The sequence below is a fragment of the Oryzias latipes genome (genome assembly GCF_053564925.1).
Source record: "Oryzias latipes strain Hd-rR chromosome 1 unlocalized genomic scaffold, Olatipes_Hd-rR_3.1 chr1_Y".
In the NCBI taxonomy this organism is placed as follows: domain Eukaryota; kingdom Metazoa; phylum Chordata; class Actinopteri; order Beloniformes; family Adrianichthyidae; genus Oryzias; species Oryzias latipes.
This window is the reverse complement of record NW_027616335.1, coordinates 7,787,537-7,804,295: the sequence shown is the minus strand read 5'-3', so window position 1 is coordinate 7,804,295 and position 16,759 is coordinate 7,787,537. Positions and strand designations below refer to the sequence as shown.

At 38.2% G+C, this 16,759-nt stretch overlaps 1 protein-coding gene across 2 annotated transcripts in view; it reads right to left on the bottom strand.

Annotated features, from left to right (window-relative positions):
- The window catches only part of LOC144990331 (F-box only protein 41-like), a 43,430-nt gene that overhangs the window by 9,568 nt on the left and 17,103 nt on the right, over positions 1–16,759 (bottom strand). For both annotated transcript variants that reach the window (XM_078943516.1, XM_078943518.1), the window contains exons 4-5: positions 8,585–8,792; positions 3,157–3,230 (exon numbers count right to left, since the gene is read on the bottom strand). In XM_078943516.1, the coding sequence (XP_078799642.1) occupies positions 3,157–3,230; positions 8,585–8,792 (282 nt within the window). The remainder of the gene's footprint in view (positions 1–3,156; positions 3,231–8,584; positions 8,793–16,759) is intronic.

The following is a 16,759-nucleotide window of genomic DNA, read 5'->3' as shown; positions in this document are numbered from 1 at the left end:
ATATTTACAAATGCTGCATTTATGGGAAAAATCTTTAAGTCGAATTCGACAGATTTATGCAATCATGCCTACGACGAAATCTAAGTAAAACTGAGCAGTTTAATTATGTTAGACTTTAAATCACTAAAGAATTATGGTTTTAAGCAGCTCGAAAAATAACAACAAAAAGAGAAACTGTAAGGATTCAGTGTTTATGTTTATGTATATTATTTGGATCTTTAAAAACCTTAAAAGAAGGAATAAAGTTGAAACCTTAAAGTATGAATCACCTTTTTGATTTTCAGAATAAAGCTTACATCCTAAAATTTTACACACAGGGCAAGGTATTTTGATTGACAGGTACCAGTCAAATCTGGGCTAAAATAGTCTAAAAATCGAAGGGAATACGTTTTGTAAAAATATCTGCCAAAGGTTTGAACATTTAGACGCCTGAAAGCCCTACCCAAAGACAATGGATAAAGGTATTAATGTATAAAAGCTGTTGATTAACTAACAGCTAGTTCAAATCTCAGCTGCTCTCTTCTTGACAGAGACGTGGAGGAGAAGCTCCAGAGCAGATTTCAAAATTCTGAATGAATATTTTTATCTTTATCTCTTAATGGTTTCAGTCCTACCTATCTTTCAGATCTTCTTTTGCCATACAGACCCCTTAGAAGTCTCAGATCTTCACAGGCTGCATTTCACCTGTGGAACAGTTTCCCTGAGGACCTGAGAGCTGCTTCTATTTAAGAGTTGTAAAACACAAGTTCAGAAACTATCTTTTTAAAATATATTTTACCTAATGTAGGTGTTTTACATCTTCTAGTAATTTATTTATTCATTTTACTCATTCATGTTACACTTAGTTTTTAAATATCAATTTCAATTTTTTTTACTTATTAATCTAATTAAATTAACCTATATATTTTTTAAACATGCATTACATTACAAATATTTTTTATTATTTTACCTGAATTTTTTATTCATGTTAATCTTTATTAATATATTTTATGTTAATAAATAATATAAAGATAATAAATCTTTCTATCATTTGTATTGTTTTATATTTTCCTATTTTATCTCCACTTTTACCTCTTATTATGATTTTAATGAAAATCATAAAGCCCTCTGAGTGCTTCTCCTATTTATTTTGTTTTTTCTTTTATTTATATTGTGCATATGTTTTTATTTCCTTTTACTTGGGTGATGTAAAGCCTTTGTGTTGCATTACATAAAAAGTGCTATACAAATAAAGTTATTGATTGATTACAGATTAATTACCAGATTAGTCTCCAGATTGTTACATCATTCATGGTGATTATAATTAATCAACTATTAAAGCTTTTACATCATATCATAATTCTGTTCAGAACCTGACCTTTTCTCCAACTAAGGGTTAGAATTACTGATCCATGATAAAGCAATAAAGCTCTTATTTTAACTCCAAGGCAGACGGCTCACAGGCGGGTTTTTGGCAACCCTCTGTGTGTGTGTGTGTGTGGGGTGTCTGTGATTCAGAGGGGAAGGCCTGACAGGGTTTGTGTGACGTCACAACAAGAAACACATTCACACACCAACAGGGGATGACAGTTGGGTTAGTCAGAGTTGCAAGGGCACAGCCATGTGTCTGAGGTCGGATGTCAGCGAGTGAGAAATCCACATTACATGACGGAACTGCTGCTGAATGAGAGCTCATGACCACAACTGTAATTGACTCATTCACAAGACTAGCGATCTATGTGTGATTTACACAACATTTTAGGATTCTTTTGTGTGTCATGAATTTTTACCATTACAAATGAGGCATCTGAGGTGCAAAAACCATCAACCAAAATCAAGTGCAGCAACTGGCTCTTCGGTTCAAACGTTTTCATTTGCATTTTGATTTACCAACAAATTAAATCAAATGAAACTTTACTTATAAAGCACCTTTTATACAACAGAAACGCAAAGTACTTTGCAGACTTAAGAAAATTATAAATGAAATTACAAAACACACAGGGGGGTTTTTCCGTACTGCGAAGGAGGGTCTAGGGGCAGGAATGCCAGTTTAGTTTAGTTAGTTCAGTTTAGAATCTTTCTATTGAATTGTATATACTCATGATCCTTTTTATTTTATGTTTTACCCTACATTTATTCGCACAAAGCCCATCGAGACAACTGTTGTTGTGATTTTACGCTATACAAATAAAATTGAAGTTGAATATGAATAAAACTCGGGTATAAAAATAAATAGAAATAGAAGTATTAGTAAAAAACAGAAAGTGAGACAGAAGTTATTTTTTTCCCCTCAAAATTCTGATCAAGTTAGATTTTAAGAGAGTTTAAATATGTCTTAAACAACCTTGAACTAGCTCAAAGCAGCAAAAAATTAACAGCCTGGACAAGAAATAAAGCATTTCCGTTCAGTCTTACAAAACCGTAAACTTTGGTTTTGGAAAGGAATCCTTGACTCCAGCAATATAAAACAAACAAACAGATACAAGATATAGACCACTTACTGGTTTAAAATCATTTAGAAAAAGAATGAACAGGAGTTACTTAGTAGTCCTACCGTTTGCATATATGTGTCCTCACACTCACAGTGAACTTCTGAATAAAGTTTTCTTTAGGCCAAAGACAACAACATAAAAGTCTTAAATAGGGGTGTAATGATTAGGTGACATAATTAACAATACACACGTGATGGCAGCAAAAAATAATCAATCATTCCACTCCAATATGTGGAAACGCTTTGAATTTAGCAAAGAGGCGTGACCATACAGTGTTGTAGAAAGTTCTAATAATGTTCTCTTTGGATTATTCTGAAGTGGAAAAACAAAAAAACTAAAATGTAAATAGATTTGCCATTAATTCTTGTTTACTTGTTTGTTTCTTCACATCATTTTTTCTTTATTATTTTGCAAGAAAAATACAAGGAATCTGGAAAACTTCAGCTCCACTCAGTATCCAGGTATTCATCTCTGAGGTACATTGGTTGACCTTTTGGCTAAAGATGTCCAGGATCGATTTTAAGTCAGTGGATCTGATCGAATTGCGTCGTTCTAATTGAACCAATATTGACTATGAATCAAATCGGCAACCACAAATTATGACATGAATTAAAACATTGCTCAAATGACTCACTATACTGCTAAGGTGAAAAGATGGACCATGTTCAATTTCCTTTCAGCCTACCCAGTGCTGGGGGAAGAACGTCTCTCGGAAACTTGGTACATTCCTCTTGTGCTTCCAGAGAGGCTGGAGTTCCTCTGGAGAAAGAAATGCAGAAAATGCTGTCAATACCCACAAACACTGAAGGCTTTGTCTTTTAATGCACTTCCTGACAGATTATAAGTGTACAGCAAAAAGTGAAACTGAATTCCCATTATTTTAATTGAATCATTATCTGACATGAAACAGCTGCTTGCTGCAATCATTGGAAATCTTCCTAAATGTGTCTCGACAGACAAGCTTTTTAAAAGGCAGAAAGTAAAATGAAAAACTGACTTTGCTCATCTAATTACAGACATTACTGCTTTCGTTACACTTCATTTAAGGATCATGTTATCAGATTTAAACTTGAGGTCTGTAGCTGAGCAGGGCAACAGGGAAATGAAGACTGACAACGACTTGTCCGTGGCATGGAAGACGACTATTATCAGGACTGAGAGCATCACGCCATCGTAATGTTGACAAAAGAAACACAGAATGCACAAACTCTTATCCTTTCTTCAGCGCTTCAGTGTTCAGCTGCCTTTGATCATAAACTGACATGAAAATGTGAAACAAACTCAAGTATTCCCTTTGAAACACCAAGAAATGACGCACATTACTGGAAAATTAATTAAAAAACACAATAAATGCTTAACTGTTTTTAAAATATTACAGTAAGAAATTAAGATTGCATTGCAAAAACATGCAATCTCACCAAGTATTTTTGTCTAGTTTCTAGTTTTAATGTCTTTTTACACGCAAGACATAACTACCTTCGTCATAACTTTTTTAGTGAGAGGATTTAGTGAGATGTTTAATCCTTTTATTTTAAAACATATTTTTTAAAGCAGAATTCTAAAGAAGCAAGTTGTTTTGACCTTACTTCATATTTTTTATGCAGACAATGGTGAACGGTGAGTACACTTCAAGAGACAAGCTTGCTTGATTTAGGGAAACTGGAAAGTTTACTTTGACTCATAACACAGAAGAAATGCATTTTACAACACCTGGACAGAAGTTTGTAAGTAAACACACATTTACGTGTAATTTTTTAAGACAGATTTATCCTAAAATGTGTAACTCTAGTCTTTAAAATGCTTAGAAATACAGATAGTTGGACTGTTTTACTGCTCAAAATAGTATATATTATTTGTCATAAACATATATACTTTAAAGATACAAAACTATTTCTCAGCAATACACACTTAATATAAGACATTATTTCCAATAACCAGAACAGTACACCCATATATGAGTGTTTAGAGCTAATTTTCAAGATTCAATTTAGTCTTAAAAGGGCAAGACATCACAAATTCTATTAGGAAAGCTTACCAAGACAAATTCTACTAGTTCCCCTGGCAGATTTTTTTCCACTCATAGCAACATTCGGAATTCAATATTTTTCAAATTGTTTTGAAAAGGACATTTTTTGGAGCATAAACTGATATACACAATACACCTGCTGGCTTTTAAACAGGATTTCAAAGATTTTGTGGTCCTTGATGTGCAGCCGGACTCACTTTATTTGCTTCTCTATTTCACACAATGTGCCTGTGCACTGAAGTGCCAACTGTCTGCACAAGTGCAGACACACACACACACACACACTTTGTGTGAAGCTGCGGCAGGTGGACCTTTGCCACAGAAAGAAAAATGTGCAGAAACCCACACCATGCCCCATTCCTTTCTGCCCTTCCTTTTAACTTAACGGAAAAAAGAAAACGGAAACAGGCAAAAAAAAAAAAAGGTTCACTCCGGGACAGACGGTAGTGAGGGCAGAATTGAGGGGATGTAACACCAAAGCTGTTCTTCCCCCTGTTTCCACCCGTTACTCAGCTAGATATTAACAAGCGTGACAGCAGGAAACAAGCAATCTATCCCTTTCCTCACCGTCAGCCCTAAAAATACCTCTGCAGCTCTGAAGCCTGTCTCCTCAGGAGACGAGGGCAACCTTGCTAAACCCAGATGGGGAGATGATGAGGCAGGCCTTAAAGGTGAGTGGAGGGTGCGGTGACACTTCTGGGTTTCCCTTGGCAGCATCACATGGCGTCAATCAATGCAAGTGTGACTCCACACGCGTTCCATAGCATGCAGACTTTATCCCTTCACACTGATTAATGTGTAAATCGACACGTCATTCCAATTTTGAAATATATTTGTAGAAAGATGAAGGAAATTCTGGAGCATCTTTGGAAGATGTATTTTTTGATGAAAATTGTTAAGCAGCCCATAACGCCGACACAGCTTCTTGCTGCAAGTGTTGCAGGAAGAAAAAAAAACAGTATCACATCTGATTAAAAATCATGTTAAAACCTTGAGGGAGAGAAGGAACTGGTTTCCATGGCAGCACACGGTTTTAAAATGTGAAACAGGTCACCTCTTTTTCTACAGGTCTCGATAATAGGAATGTTGGGCATTTTAAGGACACCTCTGCCTACCATTAGATTATTTTCTTCTTGCTGTGTGATATAAGACTGAGTAGGGGAGAAGTATCACAGTTCCAGTAGTACCCAGCCAGGAGAAAAAGACACAAGAGGCTAGTTTTTATGTAAAACACACCATCTGGAAAGGGCAAATTGTTACAGACCTTTATTGTTGGATGCTGAATGCTGATCAGACGAAAACTCCACTTCCTGTTTCACATACCGTAAATTTATAAAAAGTCCAAAGACCCTTTTTTAAACATGTAAGACTCGATCACATCAATATTTATCTGATCAACTAATATTTGTATTTCAGGTGCTCCGAGAATCTTTAAATAAATTAAAATCCAGACATCAGAAACTCAGAAATCTGTAGTTTGCATTCTTGAGGAGGAGAGTCAGATTTGCATGCAGTCACACAGCAGATGCATGAGTGGGAGACTTGGGTGGAGGTAGAAAAAAACGACAGAAAGTGTGGATCAACTCTTACAATTAAAAAAAAAAAAAAACATGAGTCATATTTTTTCCTTCCTTTTAGACATTTCAAACCCTTACATTTATTTGGGCAATTTTCCAATTCTCCTAGTGTATTTGACTTGATTTGAATTGTTACTCAAAGGATTCTAAATGATAAAACTAAAAGCCTAAATCGGGTCGGACATACTGAGTTAAGTTTGATCCGACTATCTGAACAACAATCCAAAAGAGAGTGATTGGGCGGGGCAAAAGGAAAGCCAGTCACACAAAGTAACCATACACCTCCAATGTTGCCCAAATTTGAGCACTGATTAGACCAAAACAATATATCACACACAAACAAATCAACCCCCCCACAGTTGTTATGACCAGAAAACAAAGCAATAAGCATGAAAAACGTTTAAGACCATTATATTTATCTTGGGGTAAATTGGGCTTTATAATATGGGAGCCGATGTAAAATTGCTCACACCTTTCCTTAACAAAAAAGCATTTTTATATTAAACTAATTCTTTTGAACAGTAAACTAATTAAAATTTTGAACTTATGAAACAAAGTTAAAGTAGTTCAGTATTATGGCAACGATATCCAGCTCTAGTGTGTGGTGCTTTAGGGTCTCGATGTCATTTCACAACCAAAAAGTTTAAGTACAGATCGTCAACAAATTATTTTTTTTCCAGTTTGGTAGATGGAGGGGTCTCAGGAAAAATACAAATTTACATAATTGTATTGATTCGGATGATAAAAAGTGTAAAAGCAGAAAACGTCAAATGGAATACATTCCAATAGATGGGTTGTTTATAATATCATGTCATCCTGATGAAGTCAGTTGTTAGAATAAATTGAAAAAACATCAGCAGCTTATAAGTTTGTAAACCTCTACAGTTTTAAGTTTATAAACCTCTACAAGGCCGCAGAGACTGTAGAGGTTTTTAAGAAGAGGCTTAAGACCTACCTTTTTAATTTTGCTTTTAGTTGATTTTAACTGCTAATTTATTCTATTAGGTTTTAGGATAGGCTGTTGTATGTATTTATTTTCATTTTATGCATCTTATTCTCAATTTTATGTTTTTATATACATCTCATGTCTTTAATTTTAGCATCTTATCATGATTTTAGCCCCAGTGTTTCTCGTGGGGATCTTTTCTTCCAGGGCTTGCCGGCTTGGTCGGTGGTTGTTGCTGCAGTTGTCGCCCTTGCTGGGGCGACTGGAGTCTAACTTTGCAGCTTCACGGCTGTAAAGTGGACTCCAGTGTTGTCCCAGTCTGGGTGGGCACTGTGGCGACGTTCCTTTGGCCAGGCTGGCTCCTGGTATGAAGAGATTCCCGTGTACGGTTTCCTCACAGCAGAGCCAAGCCTTACTTGTTTGTTTGTTTATTTATTTGACTTTACTTTACTTTACAGTTACATAGTCATTATTCATTGTACGTGGGGGCCATGGGTCATATGTTTTAATGGGGGGTTTAAGGGTGGGTTGGGTTTTTACTGTGATATTGTGTGTTTTCTGTTTTTAATGTTAAAGGGCTTCGAGCTGCGCAACTGCATGAGCAGCGCCATTCTATAAATAAAGTTTGATTGATTGACTGATAAACACTGTGACATCTTTTCTTAATTTTTAAATGCTGAAATGTGGTTGAAAGCATCCACACTTTGCATTCCCAAATTTGAGGAATGTATGAAATATCAGATGTTGCAGCTCCTCAAAAGATCTGGAACAATTTACCAGTGATTTTTCATGAAGAAATATTACAGCTGTATGTTGTTTTAAAGACCCGCTCAAATGAAAATTGTGTTTTTGACATGTTCTTGTGGCTTTTTTCTGATAGTGGAAGACATGTAAAGAAAATTAAGCTTAAATTACATTGCTGACTATTTCTTTATTCAAATCGTTGTAAATCAGAACCAGACAAAGGAAGCTGTTTAGAAAGGGGTTATTTATGATGTTGGAAATATACTGGGAGAGCCACAAGTTCCCTGTTCTGCTCTATTCAGATGGATCCACTTGTAGACAAATAGACCCATGTCAGTCTTCATTTTCCTCGTCCGAGCTGGAATCTGGCTCAGATCTATACAGCTGGATAGCACCCGTATTGCTCACCATTTTTTTTGCCCCGGTAATGTTATGTGTGGGTGTGAGAGGCTCTAAGCTGGTGGCAGAGGAAGGGGGTGGGGTTGCTTCACACCAACGGTCCCGCCCACATATCAGAAGCAATATTCTAATGGACTCCTCCCAATCTGCAGAAACTATGTCCTAGAAAACAACTTTTTTTTCTTTAGTTTGGCTAAAAACAATATAATCATAATTAAAAGACCACTGGGAGGAATTTTACAAAAAATCAAAAGATGATTGGAGTGGGTCTCTAAGGGGATGTCTTTTAACTTTGTCCCACCTAAATGACTCCCCATCAACATGATGATACTAAAATCCTACATCTATGCATTCTTAGTGTAGTGTTTCCATTACAAGACCAGAAAAAGAGCAAAACAATACAAATACAGTCATGCCGAACCTGGCGTCCACTGCCCTTCGAGGCTTGCAGGCTGCAGCGTCCCAGACTGCCATTCGGTGTGGTACCACAGCTGCTGATGATCTGCAGCTGTTTTTCAGCCCGGTCAGCCCGGTCGAGGAGCTCTTCAATAAACTGCTGCAGGCGCACCTTGGCGTTGGCTTCACGCGCTGCCGTCTCCTGTAAGAACTGATCAATCTGGGCAACTTCCCTGCAGACAAAACACAACAAGAAACAAATGAGCAAAAATCTGTTTTTTTCATGCTCTAATTTAAAATTCATCTAAAAAAAAGAACTGCCAGGAGGAGGACTGCAGATTTGATGAATGCCTGCTGTGGCAGGAAGTTACACTTTTCGGCTGTTAGTTATGTAAGTGATGTAAAGGCCACACCATCTTTGTGTGACGACAAAACACTCCTCTGACATTGATGCCACATTTCCATTCAGTTTTTGTGCAAAACACACAAAAGGTCTAGTGACATAAACCAAAATACAATACAAGCAGAGCAAACAGTGACCAGAAGGGTCAGGGATGCTTTTGTATACAGCCAACACAGTAATGCCAAGTTCCTCTCAACTCGCTGGACAAAGAGTTACTCAGATACAGAGAAATACACAAGAAATATGTGGACCATCTCAAACACAATACATTCATTATGTTTTTAGTCTTTTTGTTTATTAGGAGTTATTATGGATCAGCGTGATACAAATTTCCCACATGTATCATAGAGGTAGATAATTTAAAGGAGCCCAATGTGAAATTCTGAAAGAAAAAGAAAATTCATGATTAAAATCCTTTTTTTATCTTTCTTTCCTTCATATTATCAACTTTTACAGAGCACATTCTCACATTTATTTTTGGATAAGTTCTCATGACAATTGAGCAGATTTAATACTTTCTTTTTTATGTTTTTTTAGTAGAATAGAAAAGAACTGAATTGATCCCACAACATGGAAATTTATCTTTAATGTAGTCAACCTTGACGAACTGAGAATTTTTGTATTTGGCATTTGCCTTAAGATAAGAAAAGTTCAGAAAGTCAAACTATTTTTATCTATAAATGTCCCAGCTTCAGTGCAATGTTCTGTGGGGTTTTGCGGCTCCGTAGAGGGGTCTGGGTCACATGATGTTTACTGGATACATTCTTTTCCGAGTGGACAAACTTTCTGTCCTAATTCTACATCTTTATGTTTTTAATGAATGTTTCTGAGTTCTTTGGTTTTCCCCCTTTGGCTAAACAGCATTGTTAAGCTCTCCTGACTCAAATTTAGAACCTATTACAAAGGCACAATAAGGTACAGAAAAAGGCAGGAAGCAAAAAAGAAGTATGTACAGTACTATTGAATTTGTTGAGACAGCATCAAACTATCTGGGGAAAAAATTGATAAAAGGTTTTGGGAATTATTGAATAGCAAACCTAAGATTTGGACTCATTCAGTTATTTGTGCTAAAAGATAGAGAAAGAAAAATGATGTGATGACAAGGGCAGAAATTTATGGGCTTAAGGTGATACAAGTTAAAGAAAAAAATAGATTAATAATTGAAGAAAAGGGAATGAATATGATATAAAGCAAACTAATGATCAGAAGACAAGCTTTGGACATGCATTCTTTTGAAAAATACTAAACAGGAATTTCTTCTCCTAATTTTGTGCAAAAAAGAATAAAGACGTTTTCAGTGTATAGCTGTTATTTTTTAGCCCTTCCTTCTACAAATCACTACAGCAAATTACCACATCAGGTTTTGCTTATTGCTTTAAAGTAGATGCCCCACACAAACATGGTGTTGCTGGAGGGTGTCTCCATTTGATTGTGTAAAGTCCCCCATCCAGGAATTAACCAGGTCCAACACTGCTTAGGGCAGAAATCAGGCAAATTCAGGTGTGTCCAGAGGGGCTTTCAGTGACTTTTCTGTGTGTCACAGATCTTTTCATTAATTTTTTCCGTAGATTTTAACCTCAGAAAGATAGCTCTGGTTTAAACTCTGGCTAGCCTGTGTGTGTGGCCCAGTGTGTGGCCCGCCTTTGCCTAAAATAGCTAGGATGGGCTCCAACAACCACAATGACCCTGCAAAGCACTATCCACGAATAGAAGACTGGATAAACAGTTTGATCCAAAGGTTTAAAAAAATGTTTTGTAACCACCTTAAAGCGGTAAATTTGTTATTTGGAGTCCATGCAGTTTGACAAAGAAGGAAAACAGAGAGAAGTTTTTCAGTTAATCTTGTGGAAATAATAATACTAACCTTCAGAAACATCATTGTAGAGGTGTATTTGTATAAAACTCAAATTAGGTTGTTTGTGTTCTGAGATGTGCATAAGCATACAGTTTGTCTTGTTAAATTATTCAGCTATAATAGTTTCTATTTTTTTGCTCATTGGAGATAGAAACACCAACCACATCAGGAGGAACGGAGAGGATCTACACAGCTGCCCGGCAGCTTTACAACTCTGCAGAGGAGAACCTTAACAAACTTGGACATCCTCTGAACAAACACACATCGTATTTAGAGGAGAACTTCTTTACATTAAAAAAAACCATACAGTTCTTCCCACTAAAATGTCAGACCATCTACAACTACAAATGTGTAGTTGAGGGGAAAAAAGGGGGTTTGACAGAGGACGAAAGGAAAACAAACTTTGTCACCTCCTTGTATCATTCATTTCCTGACACACCCAACAGAGCTGTGCACACACTTCCACCTCACTGAAAAACCTTCATCCATCAAGAACAACACTACAATTCAATGAAAACAGCAATAAGTTGACAATCTTTGCCTTGCTAGACAGAAAAATTAGTTGATGGTCCTGAGAGATAATTGCAAGGATTGTGGTTCATAGCCTAACGCTGTAAAAAACTACTTTGCATAGATAACAATAATAACAAAAAACATGCATAATAACCACAAATAATTCAAATACATGCACATTTCTCCATGATGTGTCATCTTTAAATGATGTGGATCTTTCCACAGAATAAAACTGAACCTGTAATGAGACAATTAGCTTAAAAAACCTGTTCTTGTTGCTGTAGAGCTGACCCGCTAGAGTTCTAAAAGTGGTCTTAAACATCAAACAGTATTTTTATGAAACAAACTGTTCAAAACCAACTAACTGATAATGATAACTAATACATTTGCATACAGTAGCAAATGTTGATATATAAAACACAAATATGGGTAATTGCCATATTTGATTTAGCTCATCGTTTTGCCCACTAAAGAAACAGGATGGCCAGTCTCCAGTTTTAATACTTGATCATACTGGGATTGGCTGGTGATCAGCATTATTTAAGTGGTTTCGTCTCATTTTTTTCTTCGTTTGTTCACATTTGCCAAAACACACTGGTGGAAACAATTCCAGTGTGGCGGAAGGTTAGTGTGGGTTAGAGGTGAAAGGATGAGGGAACAGGGTGATGCGAGCTGAATATGTGCGGCTTCAAAAGGACCTGTTTCCAAAGAAATTGTGAATCCGGGTCTTCTCTTTTATCAATTAGGGGGAGTAAACATGCCATTGTGGATGGACAGCCCTTTTTAAATGTAAATTTTCAACTAAAAAGTAAGTTTATTCATCACTGAAGGGAAACTAAACACAAAAAACATCCTAGGTTCTGCCACTCAGAGATTTAGTGTAGAGGTGATGAGATGTAAAGATTTTTTCAAAGTATGAAAGGAAAAAGATCCATTACTGGGAAAAAAAAGGCCACCATAAATTCAGCTATGTGAGTTTTAATGAAATAGAAATAAAACATGTGCTTGATACTTGTTTCTAATGTCCTCTTTCATAGAAAAAAAGGTGCATGGAACAAAAAAAGAGATTGGATGACACATAGGAGATTTGTGGAAATGTGAGCTTTTGAATGGGGGAGCAAAGAGAATACTGCTGTCAGCATTTGAAGCCAAGCTGGCATCTTTATGTTTCATCTATAAGCCAACAAGTGTAGTTCCCATCCAAAAAAATGAGCAATCCCTGGCGAAAACGTACCCCCCAAAAAAAGTGAAAAAGGTTATGCAGTTTTTCTTATTCTTCCAGCATCTCACATACAGATAAAATATTCATTAAAATCATTTTAAGTGTGTTAAAACTATTTTCTTTTTTTTCTTTAAAGCACATCAGATCGCTTTTCAGGCGGGGCTATATTGTTATTACAAATTTTAAAGATGAAAATGTAGAATTTTTTTTTTTTTATAAAGAAACAACTCAGGAAAACATGACCCTAGAATTAATTTTTATCACAAATAGATAGTTCCTTCTCTTGTCTAAATCCTATAAAAAAAAAGGAAACAGGACCATTTCATTAAAAAAATCTGGGTGCAGCAGCCTCTCTGCTCCTTTTTCCTCCCTCTTCAAATCATTCCGCCCAACGTCAAGAGCATTTTTGTCAGCTTCTGTCATCTAGTAACAGACACTAAGAGCTCTCCACTCATAAATCTTCATCTACATAAGGAGCAACATTGGCCAAACCCTCAGTACACTAGAGTCTTTGTTATCCATCGTTCAGAATCACTCAGGCTGGAACCCCCCCCTCATCTCACTGCAGGAAACATGAATGCAGTATCGAGACAGACATATTTGGTATTCACGGAGCATAACTCCCTCAAAGTTGGCACAACTGCAGATCTTTTGCACATATAATGGAGCCTAGATAGATCAAAATGTAGACGAGGAATAAAGGTCTTCATGCAGTCGTTTGTGAAAACAAAGATGGCTAAAATCAAAAGGCAGTCATTTTTTATGCTTACTCAACACCCATTTCAGTGCTTCAAATATTTCCCCATGGTCTTAAGACACAAAATTTTCAATCAGTTTATGATCTTGTGTCAGGTAGGGAGGGCTGGTGAGCTTGAAGGTCCCAAAATGCAGAGACAGCAGGCACACAGTTCCAGGGCAAGGGATGTATTCAACTAACGAAAAGCGCTGCAGAGCAGGAAAACAAAACAAAACTAAACTTATTGTGGGCATAGCATGAACACATGGCAGAAGGGAGTTAATGGACCAGCACAAGAGGAAGGCAGAGACAAGGCTTGAAATACAGAAAGGACAGACAAAACACAGGTGAACATGATCAGGAGAGATTGGGACCAGGGAAGTTAACAGTGTTGCCAGATAGAGTCACAGTTTTCCAGCCCAAAAGTCATCTGAACACCGCCAGACTCGGCCAAAAACCGCCTAACGGGGGGGGGTTTGTCACGTGACAAGTTTGTGTTTATCATTGTGTAATTTATTTTGCATTTCAAAAAAACGCCCCTCTCACCCTCCGCGGGTGGTTTCTCCTCCAAGCTCGGGTCCTCTACCAGAGACCTGGGAGCTTGAGGGATATATATCTCACATCTCTTATCTCAGATGTGAGATAAGACATAACAGCAATGCCCAGTGGCTGGTCTCTCTGAGAAAAGAACATAGCAACCTCCCTGAACAGAATCCAGTAACCATCACACTGGCAGACATCCAAGAAAGAGTCTCAGGTATGAAGAACTGGACAGCACCGGGCCCTGACATGATACATGCCCACTGGCTAAAGAAGCTTACCGCACTCCACGAGCGCCTGGCAGCACAAATGAACCAGCTGCTAAGAGATGGGACTCACCCTGAATGGCTAACGGAAGGGCGAACGATCCTGATCCAGAAGGATCCCTCAAAGGGTGCAGTCCCATCCAACTACCGGCCAATAACCTGTCTGTCCACAACATGGAAGCTCATGTCAGGCATCATTGCAACCAAATAAAAATAAATAGGCACATGGATCAATTCATGAGTAACACACAGAAGGGCATTGGTAGAGACTCCAGAGGAGCCAAACACCAACTCCTGGTCGACAGAACCTGGAGCAGGCAACAAGGAAAGCTGCAACAGCTAAATACCTCCAACGAGTAAGGCAAGTCCTGAGAAGCCAGCTCAATGGCAAAAATAAGACCTGGGCAATAAACAGCTACGCACTGCCAGTTATCAGATACCCTGCAGGAATAATAAGATGGCCAAAGGAAGAGATACAGACCACGGATGTTAAAACAGGAAAGCTCCTCACCATGCATGGAGGGTTCCATCCCAAATCCAGCACCCTGAGACTGTATGCTAGCCGCAAGGAAGGAGGCCGAGGACTAGTGAGTGTAGAAGCCACAACCCAGGATGAAACATCCAAGATGCATGAGTACATCAAGCTCAAGGCCACAAATGACAGTGTGCTCAGTGAATGTCTCAGGCAATGGAGAACAGAGGATACAGTGCTGGAGGACAGATCCTCATGGGAGGACAAACCCCTGCATGGGATGTACCACCGGACCATAACTGAAGTGGCTGATATCAAGAAGTCCTACCAATGGCTAGAAAGGGCTGGCCTACAGGACAGCACTGAAGCACTCATCCTGGCAGCTCAGGAACAAGCCCTGAGCACCAGAGCGATAGAGGCTCAGATCTACCACACCAGACAAGACCCAAGGTGTAGGCTGTGCAAAGAAGCGCCTGAAACAATCCAGCACATAACTGCAGGCTGTAAGATGCTGGCAGGGAAAGCATACATGGAGCGCCACAATCAAGTGGCTGGAATAATATACAGGAACATGTGTGCAGAATATGAACTGGAAACCCCAAGGTCAAAATGGGAAACACCTCCGAAGGTGGTAGAGAATGAGAGGGCAAAGATCCTGTCGGACTTCCAGATCCAGACTAATAGGATGGTAATGGCGAACCAACCAGACATTGTAGTGGTGGATAAAGAACAGAGGAAAGCCGTTGTGGTGGATGTGGCAGTGCCAAGCGATGGGAACATCAGGAAGAAGGAACATGAGAAACTGGAGAAATACCAGGGACTCAGAGAAGAACTGGAGAAAGCATGGAAAGTGAAGGCTACAGTGGTGCCTGTGGTAATTGGAGCACTCGGGGCAGTAACCCCCAAGCTGGAGGAGTGGCTACAACAGATACCTGGAAAGACCTCAGACCTCTCAGTCCAGAAAAGCACAGTGCTAGGAACAGCTAAGATACTGCGCAGGACCCTCAAGCTCCCAGGCCTCTGGTAAAGGACCCGAACTTGGAGGAGAAAGAGGGTGAGAGGGGCGTTTTTTATATATATATATATATATGTGTGTGTGTGTGTGTATGTATATATATATATATATATACATATACATATATATATACATAAATAAAATAAAATAAATATATATGTATATAAAATGAGTAAAGTATTGAATATTTCTTCAGTGGACTGCCTTCTTCCATTCATTTTATTAACCCGCTCTATCCCCGCTATAACCTGCGGGCGGCTCTTTCATCCTTGTGCTGCGCTGGAGCGCCCCGACTATCGTGTCAACCTATGATGACCGTATTTTGAGCTCTCTGTGTAGGACAAAATGAGGAGCGCGGGGGAAAAACAACTCTCAGCTGCAGAGGATACGAACAGGTGAACAGGTAGACGGGGGGAGGGGATTTGGCTTCAGACTGTCAGAGATGGAAACACGGGCGTCAGATTAAGACCCAGCTTTCACTGCGGAAGTTGAAGCAGAGACTTTCTCTGTGATGATTTTATGAGTTCAAACATGGAAACATGATTATCAAATAGAACTCTTCAAAATAATAAACTTGATCTCTCCACATTCTCTGTGTCTACCATGCATTGATGTAAACCAGGGGTGTCAAACTCATTTTGGTTCGGGGGCCACATTCAACCCGTCTGATCTCAAGTGGGCCGGACCAGTAGCGTAAAGGCAAAACAACAGCTTTATTCTTGTTAATTGGAAAACATGCCTCAACCAACATGGTAGCCTAATCATTTGTTATTACACGTTCATTCACAGAGGCCAATGGATCTGAAATTAAATTAATTTCACTTTAAAAAATATTGGTTTATTCAATTTTATACAGCCTGAATATTTTAAATCTGACACTGAAGCAATCCTGATAATAAATTCAAGAGGGGCTACAGAAAAAAATGAAACATCTTCCTAAAATGTAAATGTCCAAACGATGACAAAATTACACTAGATTAAAATTGCAAACATTTGTGAACATAAGAGTTTGGAGTTAACCTCCTTTCTCTCCTGAAACTGCACCCGTCCATAGATATCAGGATTCAAATCCTGTGCAGAAACACATTTACTGTCATTCAAGTGTGCAAAACACAATGAAATGTCCATTATTATTATCATTCATGGTTGCTGGTTGCTGCCTGAATTTTGTGGCTACA